Source organism: Lepisma saccharinum, chromosome 5, assembly GCF_977018435.1.
Source record: "Lepisma saccharinum chromosome 5, izLepSacc3.1, whole genome shotgun sequence".
Classification (NCBI taxonomy): domain Eukaryota; kingdom Metazoa; phylum Arthropoda; class Insecta; order Zygentoma; family Lepismatidae; genus Lepisma; species Lepisma saccharinum.
In genome coordinates, this window is record NC_139233.1 from 69,871,894 (window position 1) to 69,893,678 (window position 21,785).

At 38.9% G+C, this 21,785-nt stretch overlaps 1 protein-coding gene across 1 annotated transcript in view; it reads left to right on the plus strand.

The window, feature by feature from the left end:
• LOC145987869 (mannose-P-dolichol utilization defect 1 protein homolog) overlaps positions 1-21,785 on the plus strand; it is a 205,840-nt gene that overhangs the window by 40,078 nt on the left and 143,977 nt on the right. The window contains exon 3 of the mRNA XM_083122635.1: positions 19,643-19,775. Coding sequence (XP_082978761.1) covers positions 19,643-19,775 — 133 coding nt within the window. The remainder of the gene's footprint in view (positions 1-19,642; positions 19,776-21,785) is intronic.

Below are 21,785 nucleotides of genomic sequence, written 5' to 3' on the forward strand. Positions count from 1 at the left end.
GAAGGTGAGCGAGTGCAGCTGTGTTCAAGGCATGCCTAGGCGTACAATAGTGCAGTTTGATCCGGCCAGGATCATCACACTACTGCAGACTGGCATGTCACAATGGGCTGTATCTAGGGCTGTTGGAGTGGCGAAAAGTGATGTCTGTAGGACCTGGAGGCGGTATACAGACACAGGAACAGTAGCAGATCGTCAACAGACAGGTTGTCCATGGGTCACACCACCAGCACAAGACCGCTATGTACGACTCTCAGCTCGGCGACAGAATACCATGACGGCAAGGAACATCACTCATGCCCTCCGGGCAGCCTCTGCTGTACGTGTGTCAAACCAAACTGTCTGTAACACACTCCGAGGAAGTGGTTTATGTTCCAGAAGACCAGTGCCTATTGCCACGACATCGGCGCGACCGTGTGCATTGGGCCCGTGCACATCGAAATTGGGGACCCGATCATTGGGCTCATGTGCTCTTCACCGATGAATGTAGGCTCTGTCTAAGGCCAGATTCACGAAGAGGACGTGTGTGGTGAGGCCCTGAACTGCAAGTGGGACTTCGTGGTGTCCAGGGGGTCCATCCATACCAAGGAGGAGGAATCATGGTGTGGGCAGGGATCATGCTCGGACGTCGAACGCCCCTAATTCCAATTAGAGGGACACAAACAGCTGTTCGTTATGTCAGGGACATTCTCCGGAAGACTGTGGAACCATTTCATCAGGAAATTGGAGACGAATTTGTCTTGGTGGATGACAATGCCCGTCTACACCGCACACATATGGTTCACGATTATCTGCAGGCGGCGAATATTCGTCGCATGCTCTGGCCAGCGCAAAGTCCCGACATGAATTGCATCGAACATGCATAGGCAATTCTAAAAAATGTCATTGCAAACCGTCCTGTGGCTCCCACCAATCTTCGTGAAGTTCTTCTAGCAGCACAGGACGAATGGGATCACTTACCGCAAGATCACCTTGATCGTCTCATCCTCAGTATGCCACAGCGTGTTCAAGACCTTCTTGCAGTCAGGGGAGGACACATCAGGTGGTAGGCAATGTTTCTAATAGATCCTATATGATGAACAGTCTACTTGTGCCAGTTCTTTGTTTTTTCGCCTCCATCATGAATTGTGCCATTTTAGTTTTAAAAAACATATCTGACAAAATTGTACGTTTTTTGTTCCCTTTTCATTCAACATGTCTTGTTCTTCATCTTTTCTTTTGTATTCCCACTGTCATTGCCAATAAACTTTGTGCTTCATATATATTTTGTCATTTTCCGCCCTGATGCAAAACTTTTTTGACTGTGTTTATATCAAATTTCAAGAGGCATGCTTAAGTGCGATTATCAATCTGCTATGAGCAAGAGATAGATGTCTTCCGTTTGATCCACGTACACCTGGATCAAGTGGGAGAAGGTGGACATTGAAAGAAAATAAAAACACGACGGAGCAAGGGAGCTGGTAATGGATTGGATTGAATGGAAGCCAGCATCTTAAACTCTGTTAGATCTACTAGCTTGCAACTCCATTAAAAACTGTCTCCCCGATGGTGCAGTTGTAGCATCACCGCCTTATAATCAAGTGGTCCTAGGTTCGATACTCGGTAGAGGCACATAGTGGTTCGGATCCCAATTTAAACTGTAGGTCCAGTCCCAATTAGGCTTACTGTGCATAAAGTGGACTTGAAACATCAAATTAATCAACCAACCAACCCATTAGAAACTACAAACTGCGTCTTCTGTCTAAATAACATCAGTTGCACTGACAAGTGCAGACTACCCACATGTGATAATCAATGAGTGATGACACCTATTCAGATGATGATAATGATGAATATAAATATTAAAATCTTGTTTATGTTAAATTATAACATACATGCATATTTATGATTTAGCCACTATTATTATTGAAAATTGTAAGTAAAACTTATTCATTTAATCTATGTCAGTATATAATCAATATAATAAAGTTTTATTATTATTATAAGGATTATAATATTGAATTTAATAAGTCTGATTAAGTTAAATTTATTTATTCCAATATTGTGATCAATTTATATGTTTTTATAAAAAATAAGAAAAAGCATGATTTTTCGGCTGTTAGCAATTCAATAATAATATATAAAAAGCATAGAGTTATGAGATGCTATCACACATTTTCCAGTTCCAGGCATCCACACCTTGAAAAAAAAATCATATGAGAACCCATCCCCAGAGTGGTACCGATCGCCTAAATTTAAGGTCCTGGCTTATTGACTAATGTGATTTTGGATCCTTTGAAATAATCGTGTGTGGTCGGGAAACTTTGGCAACGGTAGTGGCCGGCTTCACCAAGTGGTTGGTTTTCGCTGAGACAGTTCCATATTGTCGCTTGCTGCTCTTTTGACGGGAACCAGTCCAGTTGTGCCTTTGTGTACTAAATTTATTTCTAATTTTGTTTCTTTTTACGCCGCTTTTCAAACGATATGTTAATCGCGACAACGAGGATGAGTAATGAACTAATGAAATAGATAATGGGAAACACGCAGACAATATTGATTTACCCAGGATTCGATGTGCCATCGTAGAACACTACGCTAACAACTTCTGCATAAAGGCCGGTTTTCTGTAAATGGAGAAATTGTTCCTTATAATTGTGTCGTTGCCGAGTTAACGCTTTGTACTCAAGCACATTCTTCATTTGTAGGTAAGCATATCTGTAAAACAAGAATGTAGGAAGTATGAGGAGCGAATTATCACTGAATGTGGATATTAGTTATTAGGCCTAATTTTGTTATTCTTGCAGTTTAAAACCTCACTATGTGACTGTCATCTTTTTATAACATTCACAATTAAGTAATATAAAAATCTTTGATAAGAAGAAAGACATTTCATTATCACTGTTACTGTTCTAATTATGTATTATGGGATATAGTGTAATATACCAATTCGTAAGTAGATTTCAGTATTTTTCTTTCTTAAAACAAATAATATATTTGTTTTAGTTGCTAATACAAAACTAACAGCAACAATTATGGCGACCTTCAGCCAGGATTCGTGAATATATAGTGTGGAAGTTATCTTCTGATTACTTTAAATAATGGATCGGAAGCAACATTCTTACAACTTAAGAACGGGAGTTTTCTTAAGATCCGATGTCGTCGATAGTTTCAGGGAAAATGAAACTATTGAAGAAAATGCTGACCCAACGAAGAATATTATTTGTTGCAGTAACATTGAAGCAGATTCCCGTCTTGTGAAGTGCAATGGCTGCAATAAATGGGAACATTTGGAGTGCAGAGGTTTGACTGTAATGCACTGGGTAATATTTAGCTCTTCTAATGAAAGCTATTTTTGTAAATCTTGTAAACCAGATTTTGGTCCATTTTTGTTAAAATCTTATACAAGTACAGTGAATCCCAACTTGGACAAGATTATTGCTGCATTTCAAGTTACGGTTACCCAAAGTTTGCAGCAAAATAATGAAAATCTTAAAGAAAAGTTGCAACAGAACATTCGCTGTGAATTGCAACAAAATAATGAAATATTACAAAGGGAATTGCAACAAAATAATGAAATGTTGCAAAGGGATATGCAACAAAATAATGAAATGTTACAAAAGGAGTTGCAAAAGGATATGCAACAAAATAATGAATTATTACAAAGGGAATTGCAACAAAATAATAAAAATCTGGAAGAGAAGTTTCAAGCCATTCGAAATGAATTACAGCAGCATAATGTTAGGTTTAACGGCCGGCTTGATCATATTGAACATTCGTTACAAGATGTTGCCCAAACTTGTCAAAATGTTAGCAGTGAGTTGAGGTGTAAATTGGATGAAGGTATTAGTACAATGCATGTCGAAGTTTCAGTTATTCAAGAACAAATGAAGAGTCATGACGGAAAGTTGGCAAGGTTGGAAGTCTGCAATGATGAAATTATGGAGAAATTTACTCAACATGAGGTTAGGTTTGAAACATTAAATGCGGAATTAGATAGAATGAAGGTAGTTCAGACTGCTACATGTAGCTCTGAAACCTTGGTAAATGACCTTAGAGATAGGGTTATTTCTTTGGAGCAAGGCAATGCCATCAGCAACAGTGTTGCTAACGAAACTTTCAATGGAGGACGAGAACTGAGCGAAGAGGATGGAAATAGTAAACAAACTGAGCATGTGGCTTGTCAAACAAATAATGCAAATTCAAATCGAAGATCACGAAATGTTAAATTTCGGGCTAGTGACAAACGTGGTGTTGGTTCTTCGGGTTATGATTCATCTGATATTGATGTACCTGTAATTACTAAACGTAAATCAGGTCAGAACGCTACTTCTTTTGGAACTGATTTTACCTATAGGCTTTCCAATACATCTTATTTGTGGGATCCTCCATCACGTAACGAATCACCTGCTCATTTCACTACACATCCGTTGGCCAATAGGGACCTCGCACTTTCGGAGAATGCATATAGAGTGCATTACAATGAACCTTGTTCTACTAACCATTATGGTTATGGAAGTCCTCTGAATGCCAGTTTTCATAATGAAACTCAGTGTTGTACAACGAAAGCTAATTCAAATAATCCAATTTCACAAATGTATTTTCAGCATATACCTTCATGTGAGAAGCCATTATATACTGTAGCTGGTAATACAAATACTACAACTTCAATGAGTCCGATGTTTTGTAATCAAAATTACATTCCCAGAAATGACATTTTGAATAATCCAATTAACATTGCTTCTAAGAATTCTGAGTCTTCAAATTTTGAATCAAACCAGTTTTGTAAACCTGCGCGTGCAGAATGTAATACAAATATTTCTGCAAGAAACCCATTTGGAGAATGCCCGGGTAAAGTTATTCGTGTAAATGAGCTAAGCCAGTTACCACGTTTTGGAGGTGACGTCTCGAAACAATCAGCTAGGGAGTTTATAGACCAGCTGACAACAATGTTAAATTTGATTGGTGTATCTTCTCAATATCGCCTGCAAGTTATTTACAAATGTTTCTACAATACTGCAGCGTATTGGTTCAATAGTGAAAGACGGAATTTCTCATCATATGATGATTTTGTGTGCAAGTTTCTTGAACAATTTGCTTCGAATGATTTGTTAGAAAGCCAACTGGCAGTTTTGCGTTCTCGTAAATACAACACATCTTCTGGTTTATCATTAGAAGCGTACGCATTGAAGGTATATTCATCATATTGCAATCTTGTAGAAAAGCCTAAACAAGCTGAGATAATAAGAGTAATTCTGAAGCAATTGCCAGAAACAGTTTCTAAGAATGTGGGTTGTCACGAAATTTCCAACCTTAAACAATTAACACAAAAACTCAGGACAATAGACTTATATTCTAGTGATAAAACCAAATCTTTGTCACTACCTGGTGATTATATAAGTGGGGAGTACAACTCGAATAGGTTCGAAAAATCTAGGCATTTTGTAAGGCAAGTGTCTATGGAAAATAAGTCATGCAGTGATTCATCTACCCAAACAGTAGCTTCAGAGAGACTTACGGGCCAACCAGCTGCTAGGAATCCCAGAAACAACTATAGGCAATCTGGAGCTAGTCAAGAGAGCTATAGGCGACAAGGTAACGATCGAAGTTTGTACTTTCATAATAATAATCGAAGAACAAACACTCAAAGGAACGCTAGTAATAGCAATAATACAGATGCACCTAGATACAACAGGAATAGAAGATTTCAAAGTCCGACCAATACAGAATTGCGAGGTGACTCCATTAACACTAACTCAGAGATTTCAGCAAGGAACAATGGAAATTTCCGAAATGGAATGAATTGCAATGACATTAGTTTAAATCAAGAATGTTCCTCAGTAACTAATGCTACTAGTGGGAGCCCTCCGAGAACATTAAACAACTAAGGCGGGGAAATGTGCTCCAATTCGCCCTGCCAAAGGATGACCACATGGAGTTTACTTGTAATTATGATCCTTACCTTTTGCATGTTAAGTCTTGTCTCGGTGACTTTAATAGAGTTAAATATTTAGGCGTTCATAAAGAAGATGTTTTACCTGTTGCATTTTTGCTGGAGTGGTTTGATTCAGAGCCTGAGTGGACTGTTACAGATAAAGGAACTCCTACACCTTTACTTGAAGCACCAGAAATACAGGGAAGAATTTGTGACTTGTTTCTTAATTGTTTAATTGACACTGGTAGTCAATGTAATTTGTTGGATTACAAGGTTTGGATCACTCTAAGTTCTTTATTACCAAGTATAAAGCTGGAACCAATAGAAGGAATTCAGTTGGCTTGTTTCGCTGGTGAGCAACGTATAAAAGTTGTGGGTTTTAAATATGTCATTATGCAGTTGGGAGATGAATTTTTCCACGTGGGTTTATATGTAGTTAAACAATTACATGCCGATTTGATCTTGGGAGCACCATTTTTGTGGCAGTATAAGGCTATAATTAATTATCTTATGTCTACTATTGAACTAATCCATTTAAGTGGTCAGGAAGTATCCGCTCCTTTTGTTCAGAGTTCCACAAATAATACTTGGTCGTTACATTATGTAGCTGGATCTTATAAAACTTTGACATTTGAATCTTCTCATGTGGATGATTGTGTTTATGTAGCTTCTAAAGAAGATATTCATAAGAAAGTTTATGGCAACGAATATTGTGAAGCTGAAGTTGATGATTTATTTAATTTATTGCTCAAATACCAAATGTATAATTTAATATTTGGGTTACTTACAAATATTGCTTTGCTTAAAGGAAGTTAAGAACAATTTTGTTAACTTGGCGTCTTTAGATGGACCAAAGATAAAATGTAGATCTAATTTGCAAAATATCAAACTGTTACGCAACGCTAATGAAGAATGCGCAAGGGTAACAATGTAGTTTCGAATTGATTGTCATTCTTTGAAAGATTTGTCATAGTATTAAATGTTGTTTTGAATGTTGAATATTTTAAAGTTATGTAACTGTTCGATGTATATATTTAAAATCTTGTATCTTTTTAAGCCATCAAAGTATGATGTCTATATTTTCTTCACCCCAGGAGGGGAGATTATTGTGACTGTCATCTTTTTATAACATTCACAATTAAGTAATATAAAAATCTTTGATAAGAAGAAAGACATTTCATTATCACTGTTACTGTTCTAATTATGTATTATGGGATATAGTGTAATATACCAATTCGTAAGTAGATTTCAGTATTTTTCTTTCTTAAAACAAATAATATATTTGTTTTAGTTGCTAATACAAAACTAACAGCAACAACTATCAGTTTCTTACGTTAAGCGTCTTGACAAATTGGCATAGTTTTCGTATCATCTTTTTGCGCAGTTCAAAAGTGTACTTCTTCGTAATATATGAAAGATTAGAGGATGGATGCATGGACGTCGCCAGAAAGTTTTGTATGGCAGGTCAGGCGTTTGAGAAAAATTGAATAGTAGAAGTACTGTAGTAATATTACGTATTATGCAATAACAACTAATACAAATCGATTTTATTCCGATTATTATAAATATTGTCATCATCATTATATCCACTTGATCCACCACATGGCTGATTATCCGGCACAACTGTTTTTCATTGTTGTTATTATTATTATAACATTTCATACATTTAGTCTCCTGAAATGCATAGTTGTTCTATTTTTTCAACTTTTACACACCTCGTTCAAGAAAGACCTTTAAAAATCAAGGAGGATGTTTTAATCATAAAGTTCACTCTGTGTGACCTCGGACATAAAAATTTCATTTTGGGAAATTTGTAAACAGTAGAACCATTTATTCCTTTGATTAAATGGTAGAATATGAAAGCATAAATGGGTTCCTTCATTTTACACTCGAGTTTTTTCGACGTAACATACTTTTTTCCTTTGGTTATTCTATTCGAATACTACGTAACTGAACATAATATTTCTGTTATTAACTATAAAAAATAACAGGCTTTCTGCGCTCTTATAACTTGAAAGGCACGATGCCAATTTCCATGTGGGGGTGGGGGGCTGTTGATGAACAGTTCGACTCCCTTCTCCCTCGGACACCCGTAATAACAGGGATATTATCGATTCGAGACGAGATTTCGCAGTGTCTCGGTCTCGTTTTTAGTTGTGAATGCTTGTTTCGTTCTCGTCCCGATTTATAAGAAAAGTCTCGGTCTCGAAGGGAAAGTTGAGGTGTCCAGGGTTCGATCAAGGCCATCTTAGAGGCTCCAGATTGACAAGGTGATGGTTAAATACCCAGTGAAGGCACATAGATGTTTCGGGTTTCACTTTAAAAGGTAGATTCAGTCCCAATTAGCCAATCCGTGCATAAAGTGCACCTGAAACAAATACTCAAGCTCGAAGGGCAAGTATTTCTTTGTCCGTAGTTTTGTTATTTAGAGTCGATTTTCTGTCACTGTTGGCTAATCGCGAGTTGAGAATGAATGATGAAATTATGACGCTTGCCGGGATTCGAACCCGATAACTTTTGTGACGAGTCAACACGGCTCGAAGGTTAAGTTTCGGTCTCGTTTCGAAATAGACAACGAGTCACCGCATGAACATCTACAGCGTATAAAGGTCCTTGAGGCAAACATATTTTCTTACTTGTTCGGTTCAAATCCGGGAACTTTTCTAACGATGGAAGCGGCCCCGGCGCCCACCCAGCGTCGAATAACATGGAAACCTGGGGGTAAAGGCGGTCAGGGGCGTGGTGCTGATCACATCACCCCCTCTCACAACCGGATCAAGAAAGTGTGGGGCGTTACCCCCACACCCCCTATACGCCTTCATGGCGTGGTGCTAATCACAGGGGAACACTTTTCTTTTTTTTTTCTTTTTGGTGTCTCATTTCCATCCTACGAGACCTTAGAAAACTTTTTCCCCTGTGTTTGTATGTAACCACGAAGCACAAGCCCACAATTACCACTAATGAATTTACTAATTAGGTACTACGAGGGGATATCAAAAAGTAATTGGGTAAATTTTTTACAGCCAAACGGAAATGTATTCACAAAAACTGATATACACATTTTGAAGGTTGAACATTACTCTACTTTTCCACATAACATCCATTCACATTTATACATTTGTCCCACCGTGACACCAATTTTTCGATGCCCATGCAGCAGAAATCGTTCGGCTGGACGCGTAATTACGATGCACGCCTGTCACAACTTCCGTGTCGCAGCTGAAGTGTTTGCCGGCAAGGTGTTCCTTCAGTGGGCCGAACAGGTGAAAGTCTGAAGGGGCCAGGTCTGGACTATATGCTGGATGCTTGAGAATTTTCTAATGCCAGGAATTGTCTTTTTGCGTCACTGATGCAGCCACATGGGGACGAGCATTGTCATGGAGAATAATGACCTCCTCCAGAGATTTTGTTGACGTTTACGGCGCAGAGCAGCTCGTAGACGATTCAGTGTGGCACAATAAGCAGCAGCATTTACAGTTGCTCCTTTTACCCCATTATCAGCAAGAATGACACCCTGGCTGTCCCAGAAAACGGTAAGCAAAACCTTTCCTGCAGACGGGGTTGTCCTGAATTCTTTGGCTGGGGGCGAGTTTGTGTGTTTCCATACCATATTCTGTTGCTTTCGTTTAGGGGTGTAATGAAAGACCTACGATTCGTCCCCGATAACAATGCGGTCGAAGAATGCGTTTCCAGCCCTATGGTACAGGAGCAAATGGTCAAGGCTGCATCCCATACGGTCCTCTATATGCTGTGGTGTGAGCTGTCTGGAGACCCATCTCGCTGACACTTTGCGATACCCAAGTTCTTCATGGTGTCATGAAATGCCCACTGTATCCGCATTGTTTGGATTTTTGACCGCCGGTCCTCCTGAATCAATGCCTCCACAACGTCAACATTGCTCTGTGTGTGGGATGTGCGAGGCCGTCCAAAACGGGGTTCATCGAAGACATTTACACGCCCTGCGTTGAACTTTGCACACCAGTTACAAACATTTGTGAATGTCATGCACGTGTCACCATACACTGCACACAACTCAAGATAGATGTCATGTGGTTTCTTTCCCTTTGACCACAGAAACCGAATCCCACTCCGCAGCTCAACTGTGTCGAACGTCTCAAGCATAGCTGCCATTTTGAAACAACTGCCTCTCGGCGTGCGCGAGGTGCGCACACCTACCATGTCGTGGAAAGGTGGCGAAATACATGTACTTCCGAATGTATATTTCAGTTGTTGTGAATACATTTCCGTTTGGCTGTAAAAAATTTACTCAATTACTTTTTGATATCCCATCGTATAAAAAGTATTATACACTCATGCTCATAAATTAAGGATAATGCTGAATCTTGTACAAAGAAATATTTGATGTGCACGTTACAGCTTGAAATGATATCCGGGTACTGTACCAAAGAACCTGTGTTGACTGTGACCTTGATCCAGTGTGTGGTGCCGCTGTAAGCAGACAAATGACTCACAGGAGCGAAACTGCTGACCAGACTACAGTGCCGATAGGAAGTGTGCAGTTGTGTTCGGTTGTGCGAATGGTGAGTGTGTGTGTGAAATGGCTCAACGAACACATATTGATGATGTAATGAGGGGAAGGATACTTGGGCGGCTAGAGGCGGGCCAAAGACAGCAGGTCGTGTCACAGGTGCTCCATCTGCTACAAAGTGTCATCTCACGATTATGGAAACGATTCCAACAGACTGGAAACGTGTCTCGGCGCTACAGCAGTGGACGTCCACAGCGTACAACACCACGAGAAGACAGGTAAGTGACCGTAAGCGCCCGGAGACACTGACGGAGTACTGTCGGGGGCCTTGCTCGAGAACTTGTAGCTGCCACTGGAACAGTTCTTTCCAGACACACTGTGTACAGACGACTCAACAGGCACGGTTTATTCGCCCGGAGGCTTGCAATTTGCATTCCACTGTCACATGGTCACAGAGTAGCCCGTAACAACTGGTGTAGAGAACACAAGACATGGACAATGGAAGAATGGTCTCAGATACTCTTCACTGACGAGTCCAGGTATAGCCTCAACAATGATTCTCGTCGTGTAACCATCTGGCATGAACCAGGAACCAGATGCCGACCCGGTAACATCGTCGAAAGGGACCAGTATGGAGGTGGTGGTGTCATGGTGTGAGATGGCATTATTTTGGGTTCACGTACACCCTTGCATATCTTCGACAGAGGTATTGTAACAGGTCAGGTGCACCGGGATGTTATTCCGCAAGACTACGTTAGTCTTTTCAGAGGTGCAGTCGGTCCTACGTTCCTCCTGATGGATGACAATGCCAGGCCACACGGAGCTGCTATTGTGGAGGAGTACCTTCAAACAGAAGACATCATACGATTAAAGTGGCCTGCCTATTCCCCCGACCTCAACCCAATCGAACAAGCTTGGGATGATCTAGGCCGACGTGTCGCCGCACGTCTCCCACCTCCTCGGACTCTTCAGGAGCTCCGACAGGTACTGGTGCAAGAATGGGAGCCCATGCCCCAACAGCTGCTCGACAACCTCCTCCAGAGTATGCCAAGCTGTTGTACTGCATGTGTCAATGTGCAGGGGCATCACATTCCATACTGAAACCTGTGCACATGCTCAAAGAACTGTGGAACAACATTTTACAATCTCCCTTGCTTTGTATCATATGTGCGCTCTTTGGTTTTTCTCACGTTTTCTGCAATAAACAGGGTTAAACAGGGTATGTGGATGTCTCTCTTGTGTGTTCAACATGTGTCTGTGCTACCAGAACTAGTTTGTTGCAGTGCTGTATCGTGGGGCACCAAAACCTCTATTATCCTTAATTTATGAGCATGAGTGTAGTATGTATAATAATAATAACCTATGGCTCTACAGCCGGTAAGGGTCTTGTTCTCGTATCTCCCAACCGCCAGTCTCCCTCCCACAATCCTACCTAGAGGCGTGGAGATCTTCAACCAGTAATGGGGTGACGTGGGGTCAGCACGTCGAACCCCCAGCCGTTATAGGAGATATCCGTAACCAGCTTAGGCTCCCCAATTTCCTCAAGATGGTGGGTTTCCACCGTTCATATACACATGCCGGAAACTCGGAGAATGTACCCAGGCGGACTCAAACCCATGGATTACTTATCTGCAATTAATAAGCAAGAAGTCGCACAGATTTTGAACGACGTCTTGTCTCGATTTTACAGCGATCTGTCTCGTCTCGACAAGTCTGGAAGGATTTGGTCTCGGTCTCATCTCGGTTTTTAAAAGGCTTTCTTGGCACCGTCCCTATATTAATAAACGTATCGGACAGGGTTTTAATGCAAGGTCATGTATGTAAACCACGATTGACTATGTAATTTTCTATTACCCCCTTAGTACCAATAGAGCATCTACTTTTATTTTGAAGCATTATCTGTGACATATTAAATTGCAACATGGCCCGCGACCAATTACTCTGCGGTCAAGCATAAGGGGAAAATGTGGCGCACCAGATGCACCGCATTTTAAATGAACACACGGTAAGTGACCGAATTATATATTTTTTAATCAGATAAAGTTCTCCCCTGTTTATCGCATCGTTTCATGGAAGCTTGAAAGTTATGAAGAGGGTATGGTGTTTAGGTAGTAAAAACGTGAAAAATATTTACTTTTTGTACGCTAGAAATATGAAAAATACGTACCAAAAATTGAAATATTATTGGGCAACATTTTACATTATCTTACACATGTTGTTATACCTACATATAGATCAGGTATTCTTATATGCTTACAGGTTTGGAATTTATTTGTTGTAGAGTTTCTTCATAAACTTTCCAAGTTTCTTAACTGTGATCGGTTCACTTTATGTTTAATGTTGAGTTACACTGACACACAAATTTGATCGTTGCCTATGTGTTTTAGTACGAAAGTACTAAAATTGCAATAATTCGATTCCGTTCTGTTAAATCGTGAGAAAACTTTAGATTTTTTAAAAATTATAAAGTATACTTGGAATTGTTCAAACAAAATTTGTGTTTTAGGTACTTATAAGCATAAATTAAGAAACATGTCTTTACATATAAGAAATTAAAAAATGTGAGGTTTTACGGGAAATAAAAATCTCCATCTAGGATGTAGTTATCATGATCAGCATTTGTAAGTCTTTTACGAGCTCATTTTTACACGCAGATAAATATTTACCTAAAAAAAAACAGCCCAGTCATGAAACCATGAGTTGATCTCGCCCACAATAAAGGGGATGTGATCAGCACCACGTTCAGGCCACCTTATTCATCACGTGAAACGGCACTAAAAAAGTCTTGAATGTAGTGGTATAGAATTGAAAAGTTCGGCTATTGAATCATAATAACATTGTTAGATTCAGCCACTTGCCAAGATCGCCGCAACCGAATTGCGCACAAATCTCACTGACCTGTTTTGCGCACAGATTTTGATCGAACGTTGCCACTTTGATAGCTTTAAGTCTGTGCGCAAAACTGTTTTTTTTTCCTTAGACAAGAAGAGAGAATTTAGAAATAAAATAGTAAATCTCTTAAGGATTAAATAAAAAAATATAATTTGACCAGTAAATGTAGCAAGTCAAGATTCACTTTTCATACCAATTTACTCAAACTCAAAAAGTTAGGTTAGATTAGGGTAATGACTGCACATCAAACACTTCTGTCAATCGAAGCTCGTGACCTTCGGTATAAATGCGGAGATACACCGACCATTACATTCTAGTCCACCAATGAGGTTCATCCTCTGTGCCTATCTAATGCTACCCTTCCAGTAAAAACACGTGTATGTCCATACGTACAGACACAAACAAACACAACAGAAGTGACAACGGCTTGAGAACATTTTACATCTGACAACATCGCCTCATTTTTTTGTGCGCAATTCTGTACATTGTGACAGCTTGTCAACGGCTTATCAGATACCACTGATAAAACCGAAAAAGTGTGCGCAATCCGGCTGCAGCCGCCAAGATACTTCTAAGGGAATCGTTCCCAGCCGCAGGAGTTATTTTAATTTTTTTAAATTATTTACTCGTCACCTATGACAGAGCTTTTGCTCCAATTACAATAGGCGTACATATTGATTAATTTACTTTATTTTACTTCGCTTCTTGTGCCACTTTTGGCTAATTTGCGAAGATGGGGATGAGTGATGACATGATGAAATTGATGAATGGACACTCACAAACATCCATGCCCAGGCCAGGATTCGAACCCGGGACCCCTGAAAATTATTTTATTCGTTTTAAGGAGTGCAATGTTCAATAATTCAAAGAAAAGCACCAACTAAGGTGCCATCACCTCTGCATCAGAATCAATTTCGTTCCAAAATATCGATTAGGGGGTGAGGTGGGGATTTTCATATTATCTTTGCCGCGACTCTTGTATAAGTGTTTGTATGTTTTAAAAGGAATGGTACTGTGGCCTTGTGATCTGCTAACTGCTTGATAGAGAGGTTATAGACCTTCATTTTGCTTGTAAACCTGTTCGGCATGGTTCCACATGGATAAGAATACCGTTTTATAATGATTTGTAGCCTCGAAACGAGGGTCGGACGTAGAAACGTATTAGCCTTATTGTCATTTACACCAGTGTTTCTCAACCTCCAGTTCGTCGCTTGGTACCGGACCCTATAACTAACAATTTTGACAACGAATTTCAACCGAATTCTATATTGCCAACAAGCCATATAGACATAATCGAACTATTATTCTGAATGATTGTTCCACAATTTATTTATTAATACTTATTTTCAAGTGTAGATATTAATTAATGTACAAAGTTAAATAAGAAAAGTATACGAGTAAAATTGTTGCGATCTGGGCATCCACTGTCTCACGAAGATCGAAAATCCCTGCTTTACATCCTGCGAAAGTGTACAGTGACACGGGGTATATGTTGCGTATTCCATGTATTTCGCAGCTTTTTGAAGTAAAGAGTACTCTTTGAAATGAGTAGCTGTAACTATTGCTTTTTAAGTTAAGAAATAACTTGTTACTTGTCTGTACTTCAACAGCAATGAAGCTTACAAATAAAAATAAAATGTTAATATTCGTGGAAAATTGAATCGTAATGGACCTAAAGGAAATCGGTAAGGATGGAAAAGATTGGATTGATCTTGCCCAGGATAGGAACAGATGGAGGGTTCGTGTTGCTGCAGCCGTAAACCTTCATGTTTAAGAAGGCTAGAGAGTTAGTTAATATTCATTTAAACGTACATTTGTTACCAGCATATGTTTTGTGTGGTAAGTTTCAGTTTTATTATAACTTAATGAAAATTAGTTAAATTTTAGTCGATCATTGATTGTGGTTTATGCATGCAACACGTTCTACGTTAATGGCTTATTTTGATTAAAATAACTGTTAAGCAACAGTTACTTCTTGATCGAAATAACTTGGTTACTTTTAAGAAGTAACTTTCCAAAGACCACTATTTCGAGACGGACGGACGAAACACGAACGCAAATTGTTGTTTCACTTTGTTTCGACACGAGAAGAAAATGAAGATTTCAAGGGTACCCAGGGTTTTTTTTCTCACGGGGACAGAGTAAGAATTATTATTATTACACAAACTATAAAGTTGAAATTGAGTGAGACAATACCTTGGCGCTGTTGGCAAATTCCGACTTGAGTCTGCTATTTACACTGGATTCGCCTTGCTTCCTTTCCATAAACATCTACCACTTTGATGATGAACAATTCTTTATCTTTTTGTACTTTTTCACCATGCATAAATATAAGAGATAACGTATTCACCATCATGGCACCTATGATCCATGTTCTAAAGCGTCAAAAGCTGTATAAAGAAGTAATTCAAAACAACGGGACCCCGAACAGACGAGAAATTCCAAAGGATCTTATTGGGAAATGGTTGGTATTGTTTGCGCTGAAATGAAAAAGAAATTCTTGAAACTAACAGTTTTTATTCCAGAAATGCAAAGACAATCACTTAATGGGGAAGGGAATAGAATTGTGTAGAATTCGAGATTTTCGTAAATTTAGAAAGTTCTCGTTCTGAAACTGGTCCAGAAATGGCTATTTTTTTTTCAGTCCTGAACGACGGGATTACATAAATTTCTCTTCCCAATCCTGTCCCGATCAAAAAATTTCGCCCTGCACACCTCTAGTTACGGCAGTCAAGATGATTCTAATGGCTGTGGTGAAAATGTTTTTGTTCGACGTCCAGTAATTGCTATAACTTGGTCTGCAAGACAGTAGTATTATTTGTTATAAAATATCACTACTCGAATTACATTGTCTTTCCTCAGATATCCCCTTGCGGGTACGCACGAGAAATTTGGAAATCGAGACCGAAAAACCGTCTGTCATTTGCAGATAAGTACCAGAACAACGATACGGTCATTCTCGTTCTTGCAGCTACTAGTTCGGCTGGTGTACGGTAGATGGCTCGAGTGCTTAACAAGCTTCGTGCTGCCATCTAGTTAGATGTTCCTACACTTTCAAGAAGCTACCATGCATCCATTCATTCTATCAAACTTTTAGAGGATGTAAAGGTTTTCTGAACATTATTTGCAAGTTAGTGCTCAGGGAAAATCATGCACCTATTTGGATAGCGAAGAAGTAGATTCTTACTTGGCTTTGACTTTATGCAAGCTTTTTAAATTCCGGGTAATCACCCGTAATCTTTATTATTTTCATAATATAGTTACAGTCGAGTTCAATGCAGTTAGTAATTTATCCACCCCCTATTTTTTCATAAAGGTGCAATTTGCGGCCAGTTCGTCTCTAAATTATCTTTACATCCGCAGATGGAAAATTGTGCATAAACCCTTGCATAGAGTCGAACAATTTTTGAATGTGATGGTGTGCATAACATTGATTATACTGTGATCCATCCACACACCCTTGATACGTTCTACCCTGTATTATTATACTATTAAACGTATTATTATATTTATTAATAATAACTTAATAATACTCAGCGGTGAACGATGAGACTCGGTGAAGTACACAGACTCCTCTCAGGTACAGGGATAGTGTTAGGCAAACACAATATTCACAGCACAGAGAAATAAAACCACATTGCTGAAGTAGATAAACTAAAAGATTTTATCCTTTATTGATGGCAGTTATAATGCGAGAATATATATTTGAGACGAAGGGGAGGATTTCGCTTTGTCGATGAATTGATACAACTAAAACGCATAAGCTCAATGCGTGGCTATCGGCATGATCACATAGACCTAGCTTGCGCCCCGAACTACCACACCAAGAGAGATGCAATAATAACTGAGCCAATATTTGCTCTTTAGCCTTTTATTTCCAAATTAATCCTTAGGCTTACTGTATTATTTAACGTAGAATGGTTGCAGTATTGTGCATCGCATCAATGCATGGTTATCGGCGTACCTATGATCACATAGGCCTAGCTTGCGCTCCGAACTACCATACCAAGATGTATGCACAACACCGAGGAGTTCTTTTTAAGTTTAAAAGCTTCGTCGATCCTTGGCGAAAGTGTATGATATTTCTTACGCGACATCCTTGCTTTTATACTATTTTCGAGAACACAGATTCAAGTACAGATGAATCACTCACTATTTACAAAAAGATGCTACCAACAAAACTGACATCTAGGTATACATGTTTAGAAATACAAATTCGTATAGTGCACTCTCGCAAACATGAAGATACATTAAACTACTCATAATAGAGCATAAAATACAATAAGCAATAAACAAAATATATACATTTCAAACAAGGTGCATTATTACATATAATAACAAAGAAATTACGCTTTCTTTCACAAAAAATAAATATATTAGTGACATATTTTCTACTGGTGACGTCACATAAAAATATGGGTCATATCACCCTTAACACCAATCAGCATTTCAGCACCCCTCTTCCCCTATCGTTTTTCACAATGTCCCAATTTATGATCTTTTTAGCTCTAAATTTGCCATTACACCTCTCTACATGAAAATTTCTGGATAAACTCCTGTTAGATTATGTATTGCTGCTTCTGTATATTGGCGCGTTGTGTATCGATCTCGGGGCAGAAGTTTCTGGATTCAAGTAGTGGTAACGCCGTCGCTTTGAAATCACTGTGTTTCACAGTGGTTCGAATCTCACTTTAACTCTCTTAAAGTGGACTTAGAACAAACTTCGTTACTGTTGATCCTCATCGGAAGGGGAAGTCACTGCCTCCCGAGATATTTAAAACTAACAACGAATCTACAATCAACATAAGAGTAAATAATGATAACACCCCCTCTTTGATTTCTAAAATTAAATTATATCAACGGAGCAACAATAAATGTTTGGTCGGTTTAAAAAAGAAATTCATTCCATCGGCAACGGCTCAGAAATGGAACAGAAAAACTTGTGCAAGTATCTGTAGTACATTAAGTGGTTCAATAAACCTAAAGCAAAACTCTACGGCTGCCTTTCCATTATTCCAGATAATCTGAAAAGGTTCGGTGCAGCCCCAAAAATCCCATAGCCCTCCGGTAAGGGTGACACATCTTTTGACTCCTAAGGACGTCACAAATTTCATGTCTTTCCGTGTATATTGTTTGTTTGGACATATTAGGAGGGAAAGCCGGTAAAGAACACAGGCTCTCCCTTCCACGTAATAAACCGTGCAGTGCATTATGCAGACTAGCGAGGCTCTGGCGTCTGAACTCACGGTCAGTAGGCTATAATCCTCCGTGGAAGTCGTGTTGTCTTGTCCATATATATGTTTGTGATTGTCCTTTCATACATTTCATTGTATTATAATACATCCTCATCTTCGCGATTAACCAAAACTGACAGAAATGCGAGGTAAAATAAACTAACTCAATCAATAACATAGGCATAATTAGCGGGGGAGTCGGGAGTGATGGGATTAACCTGAAGATTTTTTTTCTTTTTAAAAAAAGCAAAATTTACAAAAACTGTAAAAGTAGTTATTTTACATCATATAGTCGTAACTCTAAAAAGACCAAGATTGATCACAAAATCGACATTTTGTACTCACTCAAGTGTGTGGAACTTTTTAAATCCAATTGCTAAGTTTCACAGCGCAATGAAGGCCTATCGACAAGCGTCAGAATATATGGAGATCCTAAAACGGGAGACTAAGGTAAATATAGGTACAGGCCTTCGAGGTTTTTAAATTGAATTTTATGCGATTATGTTATTTAATTGTAGGTCAGATAGTTTATCCTGGTGCAGTTTCCGTCGCTGAGTGGTCTGTCGTCTGCGAACTTTTGTTGCCAAACTAATGTTTCGTGCAAACATAGTAAGTGCCCTTGCAAGAGTCATTCGAAAGGCAAGCAAGCTATATTATAGCCCTTGGCGAGCTAACTCTTTTCCTCTCGCCGTCTGAAATGCTCGGTTCTTATTATGTCGGTTGCCCTCCCCTTTGAATGTGTTCAAATTTTCCTCCCTAAAGGAACGGTAAGCTCTGACTGGGAGGGATCCAAGCACGTCCTGTCAGTGGGTGGAAACACACACGTGTTGGCTGGCAAGGTCTTCCGGCAGACGACGGATCACCCAGTAGCGAGAAGTGTACCAGGATAAACCTGAGGTATGGTTCAAGTTTATCATTAACTGTATTAAAATTTAAAAAAGTGATTAAGAAAAATGCCTGGTGAAAAAAGGTTCCCTTAACCATCACGACTTAACCCTGTTTTACTGCATTTTGAATATACGTATATTCTCCCGTTAGTAGCCTAATTACTTCCAAATGTATGAGGTTTCCTGTGAATCAGTGAAATAAAAACTGATTCGTTTTCTTTTTTTCTTACAGTGAAGGTGCCTCAGATATTGAAAATATTGAATCACAGAAGCGCAGAAGGCATAAGTATTTACGGAGTATTGCTAGAGTTGTTTGCTATTACCGCCAGTCTAGCATACAGTTTCATGAAAGGATTTCCTTTTAGGTAAGTGGAACGTTTTTTCTTCTGTAGCATAAGGGTGCGAAGCTAATTTATTTGGTAGTACCTTAACACGAGTTTCAATTGGCTATGTGGACAATGTTAGCCTAATTGTCGCAACTTCATGTCTTTTTTTCACAGAATCTATTAGATACGAAGCTAGTCTTTTACACCGCATTTCCTGTCATTGTGTCGAAATTTATATTATTTAAATAACGAAGTGAACAAATAAAAAATCGATATTGGTACGGAATAACCAACTCTAACAAATGCAATACAATACTCTGCAGGTAATCCCTCTCTTTAAATAAATAAGAACGACTTCTCATAATTACTATAAATTAAACCACTATTATTATCTGCACTTTATAAATTGTACAGAGCTCCTCCATAAACCGATTTACATTTATTTTTCTTGTGTGTGCGGTTTCGATCGCTAATGCAATATTCGTATGTATAAATGTGAAATGTAAATAATGTGAGCCTTGTTTGTTGAAGAAGGTTGCATTATCTGTACCAATCGAGGCTGTACTCGGGATATGGATAAGCCGATTTGTGGATGAGTTCTGTGCAATTTATAAAGCATCTTTACTACGTGATTACCAATTATTATAATAAACATCACATTGTTTGAGGGGAGAGCCGGACATCAAAATGAAACGTAATTCTTACTTTTTTAAACACGGGTATTATAGTTTCTTCATTTTTAATTTTTTTTGTGGATATATTAGGAGGTGACCAGTCACCCCTGGCTCCCCCGTGTGCACGCCTAGGTTCTATAGTTATTATTATTTTTCACAGGGTACATCTCCCTCCCAGTTGTGTTAAGGAGGGGATGTGTGTTAAGGAGGGGATGTGCCGAACTAATAAATAATATCAACCATATACATCTCTCTTGCTTTCAGACTGTTATATGTATTTCATAAAATTAAATTACTCAGTAAATATTAAGGTTTGACTTCTATATTGAAACGGGGATAATAAAGTGTCCCCAACATATATATCGACACATCGGAACGTCTGGTCCCGTAGGTAAAGGATAGATTATACAATGCCCAATTAAAATTCCATATTAAGGAGACACTAATACATCGAGAAACCAAAATTCTTTTTTGATACAATAGACGAAGCTGTAAGAGCAATCCCTGCCTTTTTCGTATGGCCTAAAGCCGTTATTAACGCTGTAGCCGGCCAGAGGGGAATCCCCCATCCTCTTCTTTCAACGACGTCATTCCAGAGAACGATCAGATCTTGATAGAGCAACCTTGAGAAACCTTCATAGACATGTTCGAAATTAATTTTAAATTGGGTTCGCCAGATTATCTCGGCGAGGGGTCCAGCGGCACGGCTGAAGGTGCTGCAAAACATCGGCTACAGAAAAATAATTCATCATACTTTGGTAAGTTCGTTCGGCGGGGGGCAACGGCACTAGGTCCCTATCTGGATGTTAGGTCGCATGGATACTGACAAGATGGAGCTTTGTGAAGTCGCCGCTGTTCTTCCCGTCGTTCAGGTAGCTGGGGATTTTCGATCCACGTTTTTATCTACTTTTTTGTCGTGGTGCGTGTATTATTTTGTAGCGAGCAAGCTCCATTTTTAGATGTGGTCACTTACTCTCATCTGGTTCTCGAGCTTGTGTTCGTAACGCCTTTTAACGTCTCTCGTTTCGGAAAAGAAAGCCAATGTTCTGATTTTTTTTTGGGGGGGGGGGAGTTAATCTTCTTAGGTGTTGTAAAATTAGGTCAAATTTTAAACAAGCAAGAAATTAAAAACAAGCAAGAAATTTGTTAGATTTACATATGTTGTATAGCCTATACCGTATTTACCGTCTTTTTTGTACACATTTTTTAGGAAAAAGCTTGATCACTGAATATTATAATTAATTTACAGTATTTTGAATATAATAATAGGTCTACTTTCAATTAATAACTTACCTAATATAACTAGGAAATATACATTTCAATCTTCTTCGTCAAAACCCAGACATTCATCTCCAGAGCTAAGTGAAGAATCACT